This window comes from Watersipora subatra, chromosome 7, assembly GCF_963576615.1.
Source record: "Watersipora subatra chromosome 7, tzWatSuba1.1, whole genome shotgun sequence".
Taxonomy (NCBI): Eukaryota; Metazoa; Bryozoa; class Gymnolaemata; order Cheilostomatida; family Watersiporidae; genus Watersipora; species Watersipora subatra.
In genome coordinates this window covers 62,504,492-62,524,387 of record NC_088714.1, presented here as the reverse complement: position 1 = coordinate 62,524,387, position 19,896 = coordinate 62,504,492, and the positions used below count along the sequence as shown (strand labels likewise).

The 19,896-nt window shown below is 32.4% G+C and overlaps 1 protein-coding gene across 1 annotated transcript; it reads left to right on the top strand.

The window, feature by feature from the left end:
• Nucleotides 1-14,133: 14,133 nt before the first annotated feature.
• Nucleotides 14,134-18,474, top strand: LOC137400969 (rhodopsin-like). Its single transcript, XM_068087307.1, has 3 exons — nucleotides 14,134-14,817; nucleotides 17,143-17,352; nucleotides 18,014-18,474. Exons 1-3 carry the CDS (start codon nucleotides 14,134-14,136, stop codon nucleotides 18,131-18,133), a joined length of 1,014 nt encoding a protein of 337 aa, XP_067943408.1. The 3' UTR covers nucleotides 18,134-18,474.
• Nucleotides 18,475-19,896: the final 1,422 nt, after the last annotated feature.

Below are 19,896 nucleotides of genomic sequence, written 5' to 3'. Positions count from 1 at the left end.
GAACTTCCTTGACTTTTCTATGCAGAACAATATCAGCAGTTGGATGACATAAACGGGTGTAAAAAAATATATCAAACGTGTTCTATGCTACATTCCTTAAAAATTATAATAATTGAAACATACTTTTTTCACGCTAGTCCTTTTTCAATATTAAATAAAATTTATACTACTTTTCTACAACTGTATGTTTCAAGTAAATAAACTGTAAATTGACTAAAACAACATGAACAACTTACCAAATGTGACGTGCTCCCTTACATGTAGTTATTCTGCTGCTACCAAGCTGTAGTAGACTACATGGGTGAAGAACTAATAGTCCTAACAGCCACAGCAACATTATAACAGCCACATCTTGCTAGCTGTTATATACTGTGGTTATAATTTTGCCACTTTATTTCAATAAATTTAAAAAATCATTTCTTCGACTAAAAAACCATCTCTCAGGTATTGCGTTCGGATGCAAAGTTTCAAAAAAAGATTTATTTTGTGGCTAGATGCAACGGCAGCAAAATATGAATTGCACTGATTATAGACTTATTTGAACTTTTACTACAGCCATGCTTAAACATCAGTGGAAACCATAATGTGCAATTATTGTGAATTTTCACAAAAAAGAGCAGATCAATGAGAAACCGTGCAAAAAAAGGAGTGCTTAAATGGCAGTCTTGAAAACCATAAAGAGGGTCAGCAAATAAATTGTAATGTATTGTAGTTTGTTAATATACAACTTTATTTCTCAAATCTAATAAAGCTATCATGAATATTAGCAAAACTGACTGTATCCGACATAGCTGCTAATTCCTTGTATTGGCTGATGATTAGTCATAAGCTTATTGCAATATGTTTTTACATAGATTGTGCTATTAACTGAAACGATACCAAAACACTTGAAAGTAAGAATATTTTAAAATTGATATATGCCTCCTAGTTCCATATATAAGAGCCTCCTAGAGTTTGTAATTTATTGATAGAAAATTACACATTTTTGTTGGAGTTGTCTCCTCTTTTCCATATATATGAATATAGATATATAAGGCAATTATGGGAATCATGTTTAAAATACTTCTATAGGGTTGTTAAGCACTATAAACACTGCTAGAATTAGGAGGCTCCCTGGACGCCTCCTAATTTTTCAGAGCCTCCTAACATGGATTATATATTGATAGAAGCCTCCTAGTTGGGAAATATAGTTCTATATATATATATATATATATATATATATATATATATATATATATATATATATATAATCACTATCGATTGCTAATAAAATAATTTCAGTGAAGACATGGAAGGTTTTCACAACAATTGGCAACCATAGTTTGGTAAACAATTTGTGCATGAAAGTTTTGCTTTAAATGCATATGCTATCTATAAGCTACATATAACATGCTAGTATAAAATAGTAGGTTATTTATTCCAATTAAAAACTTTTTGATTTTACTTTCTAGCAAGCAATTGTTTGCAACAAAAATGAGCAAGACATGCACAAGTTGCGTATGTAATCACCTTGGGCATCTACCAAAATTAATTTGGCTAAAAATAATTAACTCAGTAACAACTAAGATAAGCCAATTGTGTATATAGACAGTTACGCCAAGATGTTGGTAAACTTTCACGTCATGAGCAAAACTTTAATAGCAGTTTCTAACCCATGTTCTATGATAGGAAATTGTTGTTGAAAATGCATTTATTTAAACTTATAAAAGTAACTTATAACTTTGTTGATTCCATGAATTAATTTTAATGGCAAATTTATTGTAAAGATTAACAGCCATTGAGGGGCGTCTTTAATTGCCATTGAAAAAGCTATAAATATTCTATATATAAAGATGCTTTAGAAAGGTTAGAATATTTAATATTCAAGCTGAGCACTGAGTCACCATGAAACGCTTGTATATTTTTTTGCCAACTCTGTGGGTGTTTCCCCATTTTATCATTAATTTCATCATTTTTGTCGATTAGTTTTTCCTTATTTAAAAAATAATCATTTTTCCTGTCTATAGGGCTACCAAAAGATTTCCTATTGCCATGATGTTGATAAGTTAAATCTCAAAACTGGCCTTTTTGCATGTTTCTTCATACTATCCATATCCCTGTAACTAAGCTGGCAAGCATACATTTTAACAAAACTCTGAAATCTGTTAAGCAGATTTTTTAGTTTTAGCATTTTGGCATAAATTCATTATTTTTTTATATCTGCAGCCAACCTCTTCTAGACAGAATTTTTTCCAAAACTTTTTTTTATTATTTTCCATTTCTTATCACTTAATAATCCGGTACTGTTGAGACAGTTTGTTTCTCTAAAGACTATAATATGCAATGATATATATTTTTATGAGCATTTAGTTTGTGTTTGACAAGACATGTAAAACTTTGTTTGGCTAGGGCATCTTCTGAACCTATTCTTAATATTATGCGTATATATGTAAACGCTATAAAATATGCTTTCAAAAAGCAGATGCTCCCCAAGCTCAGCTTTATCTAAAGTACCTGTAGACTATATTAAAACATCTTGCAGCCATATACATTGTATGACATTACTGAAGTACATGTAGGTGAAAGCTAGTGTAGTCCAAGTTTATGATACATGTAAATATGAAAATTTAAAAATTGGCGACTTGTGTGTATAAATTTCACTGCCTCATTCACATAACCAAATAATCTGAATTGTCGTGTAAGTTAAAAGGTTGATCAGCAACATGCTGTATATTATGTGTCAAGAAACATTTTAGTATGCCAACTTTTAGTAAAAAAAAATCTAAACAAAAACTGTGGCTGGAATTCAACAGTAAGTCATTAACATATCAAGTTAAGAAGTTACAAAGTTGCCAAAATAAAAATTTGCAAAGCCACAAACAAAAACAAATTTACAAATAAGCAAGTTACAAGATTTGTAAGCAATTTACTTCTTATGTGATCAAGTTACACAGCTACAAAGATAGCGCTACGTTAAATTTCAAGATGTGAAATACCTTTAATTATGAAAGCAAAAAACTTAACTCAGCTTTTGTAAACTTTTTAGAAAGGAGCTTTTAATATTATTGATCTGCCTACAAACTTTTCCGGATAGCTTTTACAGTATCATAAAATTATTTGCTAAATTAAAATACCTGACTTTTTCAAAAAATTTCGTTATGTAGCAAATTTATTGCTTAATATAAAAGCATCACAATTTAAATTGCTTATTTTTGTGAAATATATTTTTGTTATCACTTTTAAATTGCATAATTATGATAATATTTTTAAAAGACGATGCGGCTAATTGAATATGCGACTTTTTTGTCATTTTTTGGCAAAAGCAATCAAATCTATGAATTCAACGCATGTTTGACCTAATAAAAATGATTGCTGCTAGTGTAGTATGTAGTATAGAACTTCATCAACATCAAAACTAAGCTTTGACTAACCTAAACTTAGAACTAATGCAAACATTAGCTTACAGAGCAGGTTAAGGAAGTTTGTGATTCGTTACCAGTAAGTATTCATTAAAAAGCATTAACAATTGCTATGTTGTAGGTTGGAGAGCCATCAAAAGCCACAAAAAGTTATGAAGCCAAAAAAGAGCGAGCAGGCCCAACACGTACATGTACGTGTGGTGCACCAAAATTCACTTAGATTTTTCAGGTATTTCAGTGTATTACCTTTATATAACTAGATTGGCTTAGTGCCTTTCGATCACTTGGATAAAAATATAGACCTGTTCATTCAGACCTTGCTGCGAGTGGGCTGGTTTGTTTACTTGACAAGCTGCATTGCTATGTATGTTATACTGTAGAGGACCTTTCAAATGACCTCGTCACAGAAAGACAAAAGTAATTGCCTATCAGAAAGTATGCATCACAAATTAGAAAAACACTTTCACTGTCAAAATATTGACCTTCTAAAAGCTACAGTGTTTTTTATAACTTTACATGCAAATTGTCAGGTTCTACTGCCCATTAAAATAGCATAGAAAGTTGTACGAGTAATTTTAGGTTATATAATTAGATTGAAGTGAAAAGATTTTTTGCAGAAACGATATAGAAGAAGTAAAAACTCGATTTCTAATGAGTTATCGTTACTTCAACAGCTAATTTTGGATTTCATTCTATTAAGGAGACAGTCTTCTAAAGTAATTAATTTTGCTATCCAGTACTTTCTTAATATCCAGTAATTTTTTGGTAACTATGGCTTACTTAAACTGTTAGGTTAAGCTTTAAGTAAGCACCATGTAAAGGTCGAAGCATGGAAACTCCACAACTTGGAGATGTTAGAACCTGAACCTGTTAGAGCATGGTCGCGTCAGTTGTTTATTAAAAACTAGACAAGTCTTGCTTTAATGCAGTTGTTGGCTGGCTAGCCCTATTTAAGTTTTTGAATCATTAATGGTACAAATTATGTTCTAAACTAACTGCTGAAACCAAATTTTTAGCCACTGTTTGGTTCCTCCAAATCAGAGTGCAGAGGGTATTGATCTTTTTGATAAAAAACAACAATGAAAATCTTTGCCAAATATATCCTTGCCAAATATGGTGCACTCATCATTTGCTAGTCTTTCATATTGAATATTGATAGTATTAATTTGCAGTCCCAGTGCTTAATATAGCACCAAAAATATTTTAACGATATTTAAAATTTTTGGTTGAGTGATGGTTTTATTTAACTGACAGCTGATTGGCCTCATTTCAATTATGCAGTTAGGATTGAAAATCAGGTTTTGCAATTGACGAGTTAGAATTGTAAACTTTTGCTTATGTTTGCATCTAGTATGTGATTAATTATGTTTAATTAACAGAGGTTGACATTTTGTGCTTGAGCCCACCTTCAAAGTGAGCCATCTATCAAAAGTATAATCTAGTGACTAAAAAAGATCATGAAGAAAATGATAGGTTTATGATTACTTAAAGTAGTAATAGCACTTTTTTTTCAAATTGGTAAACCAACAAGGTGGCATTGTGTAAATTTCTATATGCGAGAAAACCATTGTCAAACCATTGTCAAAAGATTCATTGGGATTGTTTCGGGGTATACAATAGCCGATTTTTGAGACGAGTTCATTTCGATGCATTTACTACTTGGTAATTTTGCTTATTATATCAGTCAAAGTTTTAGTTGCCAAAGTTAAACTGCCCTTCTATTTCCCTAAAAAAAACATTAAACACCAATTATATTGCCACCTAACTTATAATTAATCTATTGATATATTACAGTTTGCCATTATTTTATTTCCTTGCGTAGACTGCAGATGGTGACAGCTTTTGTTTCAGATGACAAGCATTTTAAATCTGTGTTACTAATACCTTGCGAATCATGATGAAATAAGATCACCCTGAAGTTTTTTGCGTATTAACTAGAATGAGCCAGTAGGTGGGATGAGTTTCTCAGACCACAAAATATTAGCTCAAAAACCATTGAGCTATGCTTGAATACACATGTCGCTAGCACCGTTCCTCTGGATAGCTTATCTGTCACATTACAGAGTCTCTAAATGTACTTGCTTTACGTGTTCAGTAATGATTCACATTAATATGACTAGTCCTTGATAAGCTCAGCAAGTCAACTAAAACACTTTTTTATAGTAAGACTTCTAATTGTATGACGGAGACTGCTGCAGTAGGTTGTCCAAAAATCTAATAGTTTATAATTCTGATCAGGAAAGATCACTAAATCTCTGTGACAGGCCGTTTTATCTGCCATTCTTCTGAAAAGAAAATTAGTTTGCCCTCAGTTGATATATCTTTAGAATGGTGACAGTTTGGTTTAATATATGGTATTACCTAAAGATATATTGCATTTGTTTGCCCGCGTGTTATTTTAGCTTGGCCTAATTTAGCGTGTTTTTGCGTCAGTACACTCCAGTGACATCAGTTGAGCCCACTCCCAGCTACACTTGTTGTTCTACCTTCCTTGATAGCAGACTGCTTAAAGACAAACTTACCTTTAACCTTTTTTTAGATTTTATTGAAAAGAATCAGTAGCGTTGTATCATTTTGCAAAGGTTTTTGATACTTAATAAGATCTGATTGTTAGGATGATTCTAGATTAAAATCGATAAAACTGGATTGCAATTGCAATGTTCAGATCAATCAAAAGTGTGATTATGATGTCCATAATCACAAGGAGATGATAGGATAAAAGCACATTAAACTTCAACTTGAATGCAATAGTTTATATCGGCTCTCGCAATAACTGGTGAAGTAATTTTGCCCATATTTTTTATTTGAGCGTCTAATCATAAGCAAGATTTATCAGTTTAAATTTAGAAACATTCTGGCAATGAAATTACCTCAAACATCAGAAGCAATCATAAATAATAAAAGAATGCCTATACTTTCTGATAAAATCTACAAAAAATTGTGTAAAATCTTATTTAAGCTTATCTAACTAGTGACAAAGCTGCTTCAAACTACCTGCAGCAGCTCTACCTGCAGCAGCTCTACCTGCAGCAGCTCTACCTGCAGCAGCTCTACCTGCAGCAGCTCTACCTGCAGCAGCTCTACCTGCAGCAGCTCTACCTGCAGCAGCTCTACCTGCAGCAGCTCTACCTGCAGCAGCTCTACCTGCAGCAGCTCTACCTGCAGCAGCTCTACCTGCAGCAGCTCTACCTGCAGCAGCTCTACCTGCAGCAGCTCTACCTGCAGCAGCTCTAACTGGCTCACATCAGGCTGTTGTAGCTTATTGATTCTAGTGAGATCAATAAAATAAAACTGGTTTGAGATAATTTACTTTTTGAATAAATTCTAACCATATAAGCCTCTACATTACATTAGGTTCCTTGAATATTGCTTTTATGTAATTTACTATAAACTTTTAATAGTACCTTTTCTAGCTCATTTTCTTCATCAGCATCATGAGTATAATATTGCTAAATTTTTTTGCAACAAAAGCGTAAAATATGATTTGCCTATTATGGATGTTTTAGTCGAACCAATACAGAACTTCAAATAGCTCTTTGTGTTGCTGTGTTTTACTTTTTTCTTAGTCAGTAGGAATAATTTAAATAGATTTTCCAAAATTAGACTTTTCCGTTCCTTTAGTAATGTCAAAGCTTAAATAATCTAAAAAATTATAAGGCAGCTAGTGAACAGAACTACACTATCAGGCATGGCATATACTAATTCTGGTATGCATTTATATGAATTTTACTGTTAAAAGCAAGTCATGATTTCGCAATTTGTGCAAAATTGTCAATAAATTATATTCAAACATATTTAGTTTGTTGTTAAGGTTATTTTTATACAAACAGATTAGGCAGTGTATTTATTTTCCCATTACTAACTGATAGGGAACCAATAACTATGTTATCAGTTCCCTGAATTATTGCACTGTAACTCTGTAGCACTAGCTTTTAGAAAAAAAAATATGTTGTTACTCACTTTTTACCACAAAGTGATTGTTAGTGATTCATGCAGTATTATCAAATAGTAATGAAATATATGACCATAAGCCGGCAATCATAAAATTATATTTCCCCTTTTAAAATAAATCATAAAAACTATGTAAGCTAAGATGTTAGATGACTCATTATAGCAAGCATGTTTTATGTAAATTTGTTTAATGACAAGATCTTTCATATAAATAGTCAACATATTATTCAAACCAGCATTTAGCTCTTCTTTCATTAAGCACTTGCTTAAAAGTCAGAGCATTTTCCTTATGCAATTCTATTAGGACAATGAAGTACTGTGACAAAAAGTGAGTTTCTTTATACACTTGTACATGCATATTTCAGCCATTTGTGACACTTAAAACACAAAGCTGTTTTATCAGCTCATTGAAAGTTTTTTAAGGTAAATATTTGTTTTCTTAGTAAGATGAAGATTATTTTATCATATTACAGAGCCGCTAAAATTAAACTTTTATGTGAAAGTATAACATTATGTTTGTTCATTATAATGGCTCCACGATTTTGCTATTTTCAGGAATAAAAACATTAAAATCAGATTTTTAAGGTTTCAGGGTTTGTGCAGTTAATTATATCATGAATACAACTCATATTTTAAAAACAATTTTTTAAGTGATTCAATCAAGCAATACACTGCCCATGTTGTAGAATTTACAGCCAGTATTTAGCCAATGTGCTTATAAAATAACTACAGTTTCAACAACAACCTTTTTGCCGACACAAACCATTTAACTAGTGCGGTATAATAAACATATGCTCAAACTTTTTATTACAGGATAGTAACAATTATAATTCAGCAACATATTAAAAAAGAAATCAGAATTATTGTAAAGTCTTGCTCAAGCAAGTGGAATAATATAAAAACTGATGCAAACATAGACTTTATAGATCCCATAATTTTAAAAAGTTTCTTTAATTTTGGAAGAAAAAATATATTCTACTGAGTTTTTTAATTTTAAGTACCATTTACATAAAAGGCTGTTAAATTATTTTAGAGAACTCTAATCTTGCATTTTTGCTTATTAAAGATTAAGCAAATTGTAGTGTTATTTCTTACCTTCGTGCGCTTGAGAGTAAACTTCATTGATTGTATGTTAGTGCGAATGAGTCGCCTGAAGTGCTTGTATTATAACCTTAAATTTTCACATACAAATTAGATTTAAACACATTTTGCTCATGTGAGTAAATTATTTTTTAAGGATAATGATTAAGAGCGCAGTTTTATTGGGAGCAAAATCAATTTTACATACACATAGCTATACTGATGCTATGGAACAGATGCAGAGAACCAACTAAAGTTTATTCCCTCCCAACAATTAATGATAAGTCACATCATGCCATTATTTTTATTAATGTGGTTTTTTTCTAAAATTTAAAACAAGTATTAATATTTTACACTTTGTAAAGAGGTGACAACTCTAAAAGATACATGAGTGCTAGGGATGAGAATGTGGAGAGTTCTGGTGCTCATTTTAAAAACATTGTACAAGGCACAGATTGTGATGTCTGCTTCAAGTTAATATGTAGTGTTTTTTCTCATTAATTTGGTCTACTAGCATATTAATTTATGGTTTTTTAAAGTTACCTAACATGTACATGAGCTGACATATTAAATGGATTGCAACAAATTGGGCATCGATTTGAAGCGTATAGCAATTAAAGTCAAATAAAAAAATTCCTTAACAACTGAAAAATTTCAAGTTATATTTAAATCACCATCATCAAGTCATGAACACACATACTTAGCCTGTAAAGGCGATTAGGATGTAGAAAAAATGCACCTTGTCAAGAATTCTAAAAAACCACATGCAAAGCCACTTTGTGAGGTTTATTCAAGCTTTCATAGATTCTCCAGAGTTAGTCACTTATGCAAGTAGCTTAGAAGTGCAGGTAGGGAAGGTCAACATGAATATAGCGAATCAATGAGTAGCAGAGTTTTATCAGACTAGCAGTACCTAGATAACCCAAGTATCAGTATAAAAATAAGCTCTCAATATTTAGCCCACACCGTGTCTAAATACTCTGAATAAATTTATAGATTATAGGTGCTTACCAAAGCTATAAGATTGCAGTCTTGTCCCTGGTACATGATTTCCTCATTTTCCTTCATTGTTTTTACTACAAACATAAGGGAGCCATGAAATTGTTGTTTTGCTCTTTTTTTACCTATCCTAAATGTTCTTTGTTGCTCAACTGGTGTGAAAACGTTGGGGCAAAATTGACACTGTCGGTTTAGAGTTTTTTATATGCTTAATCACCTGGTAACTACCACAAATTACTTACACATAAATTATTTGCTTAGGTAGGGCACCTGATCTTGCTAATCAGCTCATGAAAATATTTGGTGTCACTATTGCAACTATAAGAAAGAACTAATTGCAATATGCTTCAACCGCAGTACTGTAGTGTCTCAGATATAATATGTTGGCTAACAACCCTAACTTACCATTTAAGTCATTTTAGAGAGTGGCTATGATATATTTGAGTAAAGAGATCTTATTGAGCCACTAATTTCAACAAAATAGAACCTTTACCGAGTCAAAACCGTTTTGAAGAAAGTCAGATTAGATTCCTCAAAAAAAAGTCTGTCCTTGTGCATAACAGAGGTTCTTTGGAGGATCTATTTTGTTGCAAGTCCTCTTCTGGAGCGTTTCTGAAGACATGTACTTGCAGAATAGAGCAAGGCTAACTCCCACATTAACTATCATACTTGCAAACTCTGTGATGGTAAGCGAAGCCAATGAAGGCTTAGTTTTACCTACAATGATGCAGTTAGGAAGATTTTTAAATGAATGCAAATTCATGGCAGCATGTAGCTAAGCTGATTGAAGTTCTGCTGTCATACACAAGCTCCAAACATAAACAGTCTTAGTCACCGGGGCTGACAGAAAGAAAGTGCACCACCAGTAAGTCACTATCTTATGTAAAATATGTGATGTTCCCGATCCGTCTTTAATTTACAAGATGTTCTATTTACGACTGACGATCTTTCTCTTGTGATAGACTACTATATTCAGCTATAAAATCATCATGGTTAAGCTATTGGCTTAAGTAAGTTGTATATATGCCATACATAGACAGTAATCTCTAGTTACTCCATGATTCAACTTTTGTGGCTTCAATAGTCTTCTGATTAAAAAATATCTATCTAAAAATACTAAATTCAAGAAAGCGAATAAATTTAACTAAAAGGCATAAATCTTTCTTTTATCCATTATTGTAATAGCAGTTTCATGGTTCACTGCTTTCATGCTACATTTCGTGAAGCATGAAAACACCAAGCACTTGTGACTCCTTTCATCATGCCTCTGAAACATTTTCAACTCTTGAAACTGCCTAAATAACCTAAAACAAAGATGAAATTGCTATAGTTATTGAAAATGTGACTAAGAATCAGAGTCTGTTTTGAGTGTCACTTTTGAAAGGGGGCAGGCAAAGTGCATGTCAGGGTTAACAGCAAAAATGACAGACAACTGTAACTTTAAGGAAAACTCAATGATAATATTCTTATCAAAATAAAAAAAGTAAGTAACTGAGTGCATGCCTACTTAATTGGCTAAAACAATGGCGTAAATTTTTGGAATACTTGAGCAACATTCTGCATAATTTTAGCTGTTGAGTGTGCCAAATAGCATCAAAAACTTTAATAAATTTGAGCTTAAAGTTCAGACTTTTTAAAGTAAGTATATCGTGAAAGACTCATTCATCTAGCTATAAATTCCAGCTTTTCTTTAAAATACCTCATCAACAGCTAAAATAATGGTTACAGTCAAGCTGGTCAAAATATTTTTTTAGATTAAAATAGACAACTTCATGAATGATGCAGTGAGAGTACCAAAATAAAGCAAATTTAATAGCTCAATGCAAATCCACTTTTATAGCTACAATTAAATACATTTTCTTTACTAAAATACCATATAAAAATTGCTGTGATAGTTGACAAGGAACATTGACAATTTTAGTAATTTCAAAAAAGTGCAGGATTGTGCAGTGTGTCAAACTAGCGATGCTATTACCTATTTAAAAAACGAATGCATTCTGAAGTATATAAAAAACAACCTTACTGTATGAGTAATTCTAAATTGAATTGATTTGTATAATGACTACCATTTATTTAAACTTAATTATAGATGTTTTCTAAATTTTCTGGTTTGTTCAGCAAAAAAACAAAAATGATACTTTGAGTTATCCTGAGTGGCCTTGAGTAGCCCAAGTTATGACTATATTGTTTCATTGTTACTAGCTGCAACTATGATTACTTGCAATCCCGTTCATATTATATTGCATGTAGATGATGTAAGCTAATAGCGAGCACCTGCATAGAAATGGAGATCATCCAGGAAAAGCATTGAGCAATTGGCCAGCAGGCGGGTAGTTAATGATCAACGCTTTAGAAAAATCAGCTAGTCAAACCCGTTCACCATTTATGATGTTATATAAAATCTCAGATCAACTAACAAGCACAGCTCTGTTCTAGACAAAACTCAAAGATTTCTTCACATTTTTAGCTATCTGGCTAATATAACTCAAAGCTTATAGGAGCAGTTGAGAATTGTTTCTTTGGTACAGGCAGTCTCTGTTAACGACTGTAATTCGTTCCGAAAAACCCATAAACGAATCCATCATCAATCAGGTTACCCCACAATCATCTTGAAGTATGGTATATTTACATTTTTTCTGTTTTGCACATTAAAGTCTCATTTACTGTTTTGGTAGCATACAAAAGTCATATTTAGGATTTTAGTCATAAATTTATAGATTTTACAGCCTTGAGATAGACCAGAATTCTGGAAGTGAATCGGCCATTTTGTCACCATTTGACAATAATTACCTGTAGTGTGCTACCGTACATACATAATTCCAATGTTTCTCCATTTTGTCTTTACATATAGTTATTGATGTTTGAAGAGTATCTTTTTTATTTTTTTAACATTTCAAGATGGTATAATAGTATTGAGTTTAAAAGCAAACCTACCTGCAGTTATATCCCAAAAAGAGTATCGCAGGAAGATACTTAGTGAGAGATGAAGAGAAGGTAGCTAGCTACATTGCCTTAGCTTTGGAACCTATCATACATATGTGATAACATGCAGTTACATCCACAACTGACACTGCATCATCGCAATTGCAAGAGAATCAAGTTGAACCAATATTTGAGCTGTTTCCTAAGTCGATTGTTGTTTCGGATTGCTGTTAATCAAGTACCTTTATTAACGGAGGACTGCCTGTATCTCTGGATTTTTGTGAAACAAGTCAACGCTGCTATATTTGCAGACCTATAAACTTTCATTTTCAAGTATCATGCTAGGCAGATAAATTAAGCTAATGTAAAAAATATTTGCTTCGAACCTAGGCAAACACGTGATTATCAAATAGTTTACAAGGCTTAAAGATTGCTTAGTCAAACGTGACTAACATGGCCAATGCATTCTAAGATAATTTCATAAGTTTTTTGCACAAGGCATGTTAACTGACCTGTGTTCTGTGTGTATTTCAGCAAATGCACTGTTTTTTCAAACAGTAATCAGCACCCAAGGTGTTTTAGTAAAGCTTCCTGGAAATCGGTGAATTGTGAAATGTACATGTAGTTTAAAATTGCAATATTTAAAGAACAGCATTTGTAAGTCATAATCCGTGTTGCTCATTCTTCAGGCTTATAAGTTATTAAAAATTCAGACTGGAGACGACTCTACAGCATTTCAGCGCATCTTGATCTATCTTATTACAAACAAGTGTACTTTAGAAGGCATTACCAGGAGATGCACTCTTTTTGGTAAGTAGAATACAGCTTGGATTATTGTATCAGTCTTTAATGTTTTAACAACTAGCAACATATTACATAATTTCTCATAATAAGTGTACACCTGAATTTGATGCTTCAGTGTTCAATAATAATCTTAGTGCTTTTTATAAAATTTCGATGAAACAATGTTTAAAAGCACAACTTCTCTCAATCTCCCATCCTCCCATCTTGATCAGTTAGTTGTAACCTATCAAAATAAAAATATTTATTCCAAAAACTGTAAATACGATACACACCACATGAGATTAAATGGCTCATAATTTTCCACAAAGTTTTTTGTGATTTAAATGCTTCTCAGCTATTTATATACAAGTACATTGAAACTTCAGAAACAAATCGCATTACTCACAATCTTTCAAAAATCTGATTGTACAACTGTATGCTATTCAAATTTGAAACCAAGCAACAAAGTTAATCAACATCTCAGAACAGTAATACCAATTTCTGCTAATGTCAAGGAATAATCAATTCGGTAGATTTTGTTAAAAATAAAGGAACTTGTAATGTAGATTATGGCTAACAATTGTATGATGTGTTTTTGTGGTAAGAAAGTTGGTGCAGGCACACACATTTGTTACCTATCGAATCAAGTCACAAATCTGAGAACAAGCAAGGCATCTTCTTGCCATGCTGCGTTCAGTTAAGAAATCACATCTAGATTTCGAGTTCTTTAATAGAACTCTTTTGTGAGCCAAAGAGGGTTAGAGATTTTCTGACGAGTCATCAAGTATTTGTAAAAAAATCAAAGATATCATCTTCTTACACAAAGTAGCTGAAGAGAAAGAGAAGAATTCTGTAAAGCTGCATTTTTATGTTCTTTTATTGCATTGTCAGTAGATTAGTGATTTATTGATTTCTGTTGGTGCGTGACAAACCTATCGGTTGACTGAACACATACTGACTTTATTTTCTAGAAGTTAGCCATATCACTTCTGCCTTCACAATGAATGGAACGGGAAACTGGACGGGGACTGATATCCCTTCTTACACCACGGGACTTGTAGCGGTATACTTCATTTTGGCGACTATAACTGGCGTGGCTTTAAACCTAATGACAATCTTCGCTTTAGCTTTTGGAAGAAACATAAACAAAGAAGTAAGAATTCAGCTGATTAATTTAGCTGTGGCTGACATGGTTATGGCAGCATTCTTTCCTACCTCTATGATGACAGACAATATATTATATTTTCCATTTCAAGGATCTGTGACATGGTGCACTTTATCAATCGGCATGTCTTTGGTAGGCGCTAAAGCGAGCATACTTAGTACAGCTGCTATCGGCTTGGAGAGAGTAATAGTACTCTATGTTCCATTGCGTTCAACTCGTTATGGGAAAACAGGAAAGTGTGTAGTAGTCGCAGTTATTTGGCTAATTGCTATTGTTCCAGAAGCACTGACTGTCGCTCCTAGCACGCTGATGGTGCATCCTAATGGTAACACTTATTGTGAAATAGGATTAACCATTGATATGAAATATTACCAATGGTTGGATGCTGCCCAACACACAATACCCACTGTTATAATCCTCTTGTCTTACACGCTCATCGCCTTCAAGTTGTGTATAAGGAAAAGAAGCGATATTGTACGGGAGCATTCTACGGATCCCCACAGCAAAGCTATATTCAGGGTGAGTATGAAGCTATCACTAGTATATTTTAATTTACTTTTGTTTTCAAATCAAATGTTTTAAATTTTTGCTTATTCAATGTAGAACAAGATTCACTTTTAAACTTTGCTAGCGTTTGTGAAAAAAATGTCATAACATCATCAAATTGTGTCCTTTACAAATCCGCACTATTAAAATATTTTCTCAGAAGATTTAAGAGGATGTATGACTTAATCTTGTTTATCCTCAAAAGGTACGAAAAGTGATTTTGACAAAAATACTTGCTAGCATTTGTGAAAAACAAAAAAATAAAAGAGTTAGTACATATTGATTTTGACAAGTAGAGAACAATTTCATGTATTGTTACTATGTATAAGATAGTAACAGTACATGCATAAGATTGTATAAGATGGTTATACAAGATATAAGGCATATAAGATGCTTCATTGAAAATGTTGACTTAGTTATACACAAATGATTATTTGGTATGACATTAGAATTTTTGTGACAATTTACGCCCCTGACTGAAGTTTTAAGGTTGACTTTATATTTAACTTCTGCATTTTAAATGTCTACACCTTTTGCTTACTCATTTTCTCACCTTTTTCCTACATAATCATCTCTCATGTGCTGTTCTTCTTGATTAGTAAAATATATCTAGCAAATGATCACAGAGCTGCTAATTTTTTAGATATGCAAAGATCATTTTTATTCTGAAATAAGTGAGCGCTGACCATGTTTTAGACTCGCCGCATGCCTAGACATCCTGCTGCTAGTAACAATTCTTCTTTGTATTGTAGCTGGTCATTGCAACCCTAATTGTCTTATTGCACTAAGCATTGAAAGCCTAACAATTTCATAATTTAAAATTACTTTCGGTTTGGCTATAAAAAAGACTGGGTTTTTGTTAACAAAATAATAGTAAAAACTATCAGATAGTGCTAGCCTAATGTGTAAATAAATTCTGGTGCATGACCTTTGACAAAACTCTACAACATCCTAATTAAAATATATAAAACAATATTGGGCAATGAGCAGCTATTTGTCTATATTTTAACAAGGTAATTTGCTTACATTAATGAGTCTTTTTTTTATTTTTCAGTGTGAGAATGACTTATTATATTATAGCAAAAACTTCCTGTCACGTTTATTTCTTGTAGACTATTTCAGTTGCCAAAGGAAATATGAGATAATGATAAATAACTTCAAAAAGCTGACACATTGAAAAGTTGGTCAGAGCTCACATCTATAAACTAAAGTGAATAACATTCTGTATGCCAGCGAATATTTGTTTAAGATTAGCCATAAAACTTCAGACTTAAACAAACTAAATGCCATAGAAATAAAGCTATCTAAACTAAAATAGTTAGAGCTTTGAGCGTTTAGAAAAATTAAAAATAAAAATACATTCGCGAGCCAAGGTTTTTGGGGTGCCAAAATATTCCCAATCCTACTCCGCAATTTCTAGTGACATGCATGAGTAACCATCAATGATCAAATGCCCATCAGCACAATTAGTCTATTAAATTATATATATTATTATATTATAATCACTGAATTCCTTCTATTATATTTCTAATCACTCAGTTTAAAGTGGTCAAAAATCTTACGAATCAAATAGTTTTAGTTGGTAAGATTATAGCTTATGATTGATATGGGAACATTGCGTCTGAATGTTTTTTAGCCATCCACACTCATGAGGATACAAAGTCTTTGTTTGTTACAAACCTAAGCAAGCTTTTACAAATGCTAGTTTTTTTAAAGTACATGGAGTAACATGTAGTCACTTTATCTATTTTACAGTATTCCTTTTAGCTCTTGTATGTATTTTGTGACGAAGATCTTGCTCATCATGCAAAGAGTTAGACCATACATAAAGAACATCGGGTACTTACGCAAAAACTCTACAAAAATAATCTCTAGCATTAACAGTAATCACATGGGTATGTTATAGTGAAAAAAATCAAGAAAAGGTATTCCTTAATTATTTATATTACAGCAAACTTGTCTCTTAAATCAAGTAGAAGGTTTAAAGTAACTTTTTAGGAACTCTGATATTTCCAGTGAACGTTGCAAAAACTTTTAGCAGCAATTTACATGTACGCTCTAAAATACTCAAAACTGAAAGAGAATCACAAGGCTAAAGAATGATCAAGTATTTTTTAATCATGGCATTGTCATTTTTTAAAGATTTGATAGATATATGCCATGCAACATACAACATCAATATGTTACCATGTTATATTTGAACTAAGGGATAAAGCAAAAAAGTGTGATTCAAGCTAATATGTTTGCATTTTATTGATTTTTATAATTACCTACCTTAATCATCACTGAATATTACAGCTGCAGATAATGCTGGCGGTTGATGCACTTCTCACATTAATAGCATGGTTGCCAAGGAATTTCTACTTCGCCATATTCGCTAACTCTGATGCTGGTTGGAGAGAGAATACACTTGGAACATTTATTGAAGACGCGTGTTTGGCTGCCCTAAGCAGTACAAATGCATTTTGCACCCCCATTGTGTATTTGATATTCAATAAATACTTCAGGGTAAGTACATATTTCAGTATTCATCTCCTTCTAACGTTACGCACTCCATCATGTTCATTTGGCTCAACACTCGCTTGACTATTTAGTTTCTGAACTCTCTTAAAATTATGAGATACTCCTTTTTACTAATTTTTTGCTGTCTGGTCTTTCAGCCATCTTGCCCAATAAATACTAGCCATAACCAGCAGGAACTGGTGGTTTGATATTATTTCATCACGGACTATTATAACCTTCATGCAATCAGTGATTAGTGTGTTGTCAGAGACCTTGTAACATAAGCTTTGCAAGGAGTAGAGTCGCCTGAAGTTAAATTAAAATGCAAAGAGTCACTAGAAGCAGGTTTGACAGTTAATGGCGTGTGGTAAACATAAAAAAGGAACCTAATAGAATAAAGCGGAAAAGAACAGAGTGGAATAAAATCTAATGGAAGAGAATGGAAAAGAATGAAAAATGTTTTTTTTGTTGCTTTCATCTGGTGATATTTTGGTTCCCAATCAATAGCATGTAATTTCATCTCTGAATTATAAGGACTGCCAGAATAGTATGTTTTTCTAGTTGTTATGTTCTCTTGCACGATGAAATTTCTGTGCTTGTTTGGGCTTTGCGCAATCTGTTCTCTGCACAATGTTACTTTTTTTAAGTTCTGTGTTTTTACATTTAGATGGATGTAAAGCTTCTTTTTCAAAGACTCCCTTGTTACAAATCGAGCACCAAAACGATTTTAGCAAAGCAACCAAACAAAGTGGAAGAGGGTTCAGAAGCAACTACTGAAAGGACTTAATTTATATTTTATTTACTGTTCTTTATAATAAAAGCTTACTACATCCTAATTATCAGGTATTATTTAAGCTTTCAACTCATATTGTTTTGCTTATGCGATTGAACACATATTGCTAGTAACAAAGGTCGTTGGTCTCAGTATTGTCTTTTGAAGCCATCATCTGTTAAGAAATTCTAAAAAAACTAAAGTTTTGTTGCTGCAGTTCTGCTTTTTATTTTGTTTTTTGCTTTTTGATTTAACATTTTTAGTTAATTGTTTAAACAATATTGTCTAATTTTATATTTTGTATATCTTCGTCATATATATTTCTCGTTATGAGTTTTTGATGTCATTTTTCACACTTTGTGCTTTTAGTATTTCACCACGAACTTAACTATTGGGATTAAATATATTTCTGCCTTAATTACTAAAGTAGTTTCTGAAGATGCGGTTAACTGAATTTGCTAGTTTCATCCTATTTGGTATATCCAGAGACTTTGTATGTTGAAATGCTTTAAATCATACCTTTCAAATTTTTTTATGTTGTTTCACCATCGCAAAGACAAATAAGTGACAATGAGCTTGTGCAATTTTCCCATGAGTCTGCATAGTTTAAAACTAGTTCTTTGGCAAGGCTAGAGGTTTAAGTTCTTGTCTTCGGTTGAGTTAACTGCTATTTTTATTAATGACACTCGACACCCTACGCATGTCTGCCTCTATTTTTCTGCCAGTCATTGTCAGATTAACTTTGTGTAAACAAAGCTCATGACTCAAAGCGAAATTCTATGAAAGGTTAATCAACCACAAAATGGACTATGAATGATGTCACCATTTGAGGTAATAGAGGTTTCTAAAGATTATTCAAAGAAAGCAAACAAAGATAATGCTAGTCATGGTCTAAAATTAGATTTCAACATAGAGTTCAGATGTATGCTAGCCATTAAAAAGATAATACTTGATACAGTATAGAATTATAAGTAGAAGATCACTATTCGTGAAAACATTCGGCGATTGAAAAACGGTTTCATAAAATCAACTTTATTGTTTATTTACTTCAGCTCACACCGACTGCTGAAAATGGTTCCTGTTGCAGATTACAAAAAGAAGCTGTCGTTACCTCTCTGAATATTACTTTGCCAATTAGAACCATGATATCTGGCACTCTGTTGCTATTCTACGGGCAACTGTGCTAAGAGATGTTTTTGAAGGTTTTACAAAATGACTCGATTCCATTCAATTCCCATTAAAAAGTTAGCAATTTAGTTGTCAATTTTTTTGCATCATGGATCAGGCAATAATCAATAATTAATAATAATGAATTTATTTCAATTTAATCACCAAAACACTACAATTCAATTATCAATTATTTAGATAACCTAACTTCCAATGAATCCATTTATTTCAGTTTTGAAAACAGAATCAATACTCTATCAATTTGTCACATTTCAGCTATGTAGCTAGCTTAATTGTTCAGGTTTTGTGCTAAACAGAAGCTGCTCACCTACAGAAACGTTGTTGGGTAGTATCTTATGCACAACAAGCTTAAAATAAATAACAATTGATCGTCACAGTTTTATTTTATCATATATCATAAAACAGTTTCTCAATTTGCTTGATGGTTACATTTACAAAATATAAGTTTTGCTAAAGTTGCTTGGATCATTCTCAATTTATAAGATCACATACCTAATCTATCATTGGGGCATTGGGGAATCTCTTTGGCTTCAGTCAGCTTTGGCATCTGCCTCTTGTGTTTACTCGAACACTCTATCCAGGAACCTGTG

What these genes read in the sequence shown, in the direction of transcription:
- LOC137400969 (XM_068087307.1), top strand. Translation starts at nt 14,134, where the DNA reads ATGAATGGAACGGGAAACTGGACGGGGACTGATATCCCTTCTTACACC. An exon ending in ACAGCAAAGCTATATTCAGG is followed by an intron (nt 14,818 to 17,142) that starts GTGAGTATGAAG and finishes TGAATATTACAG; the next exon opens with CTGCAGATAATGCTGGCGGT. An exon ending in TATTCAATAAATACTTCAGG is followed by an intron (nt 17,353 to 18,013) that starts GTAAGTACATAT and finishes TTTTACATTTAG; the next exon opens with ATGGATGTAAAGCTTCTTTT.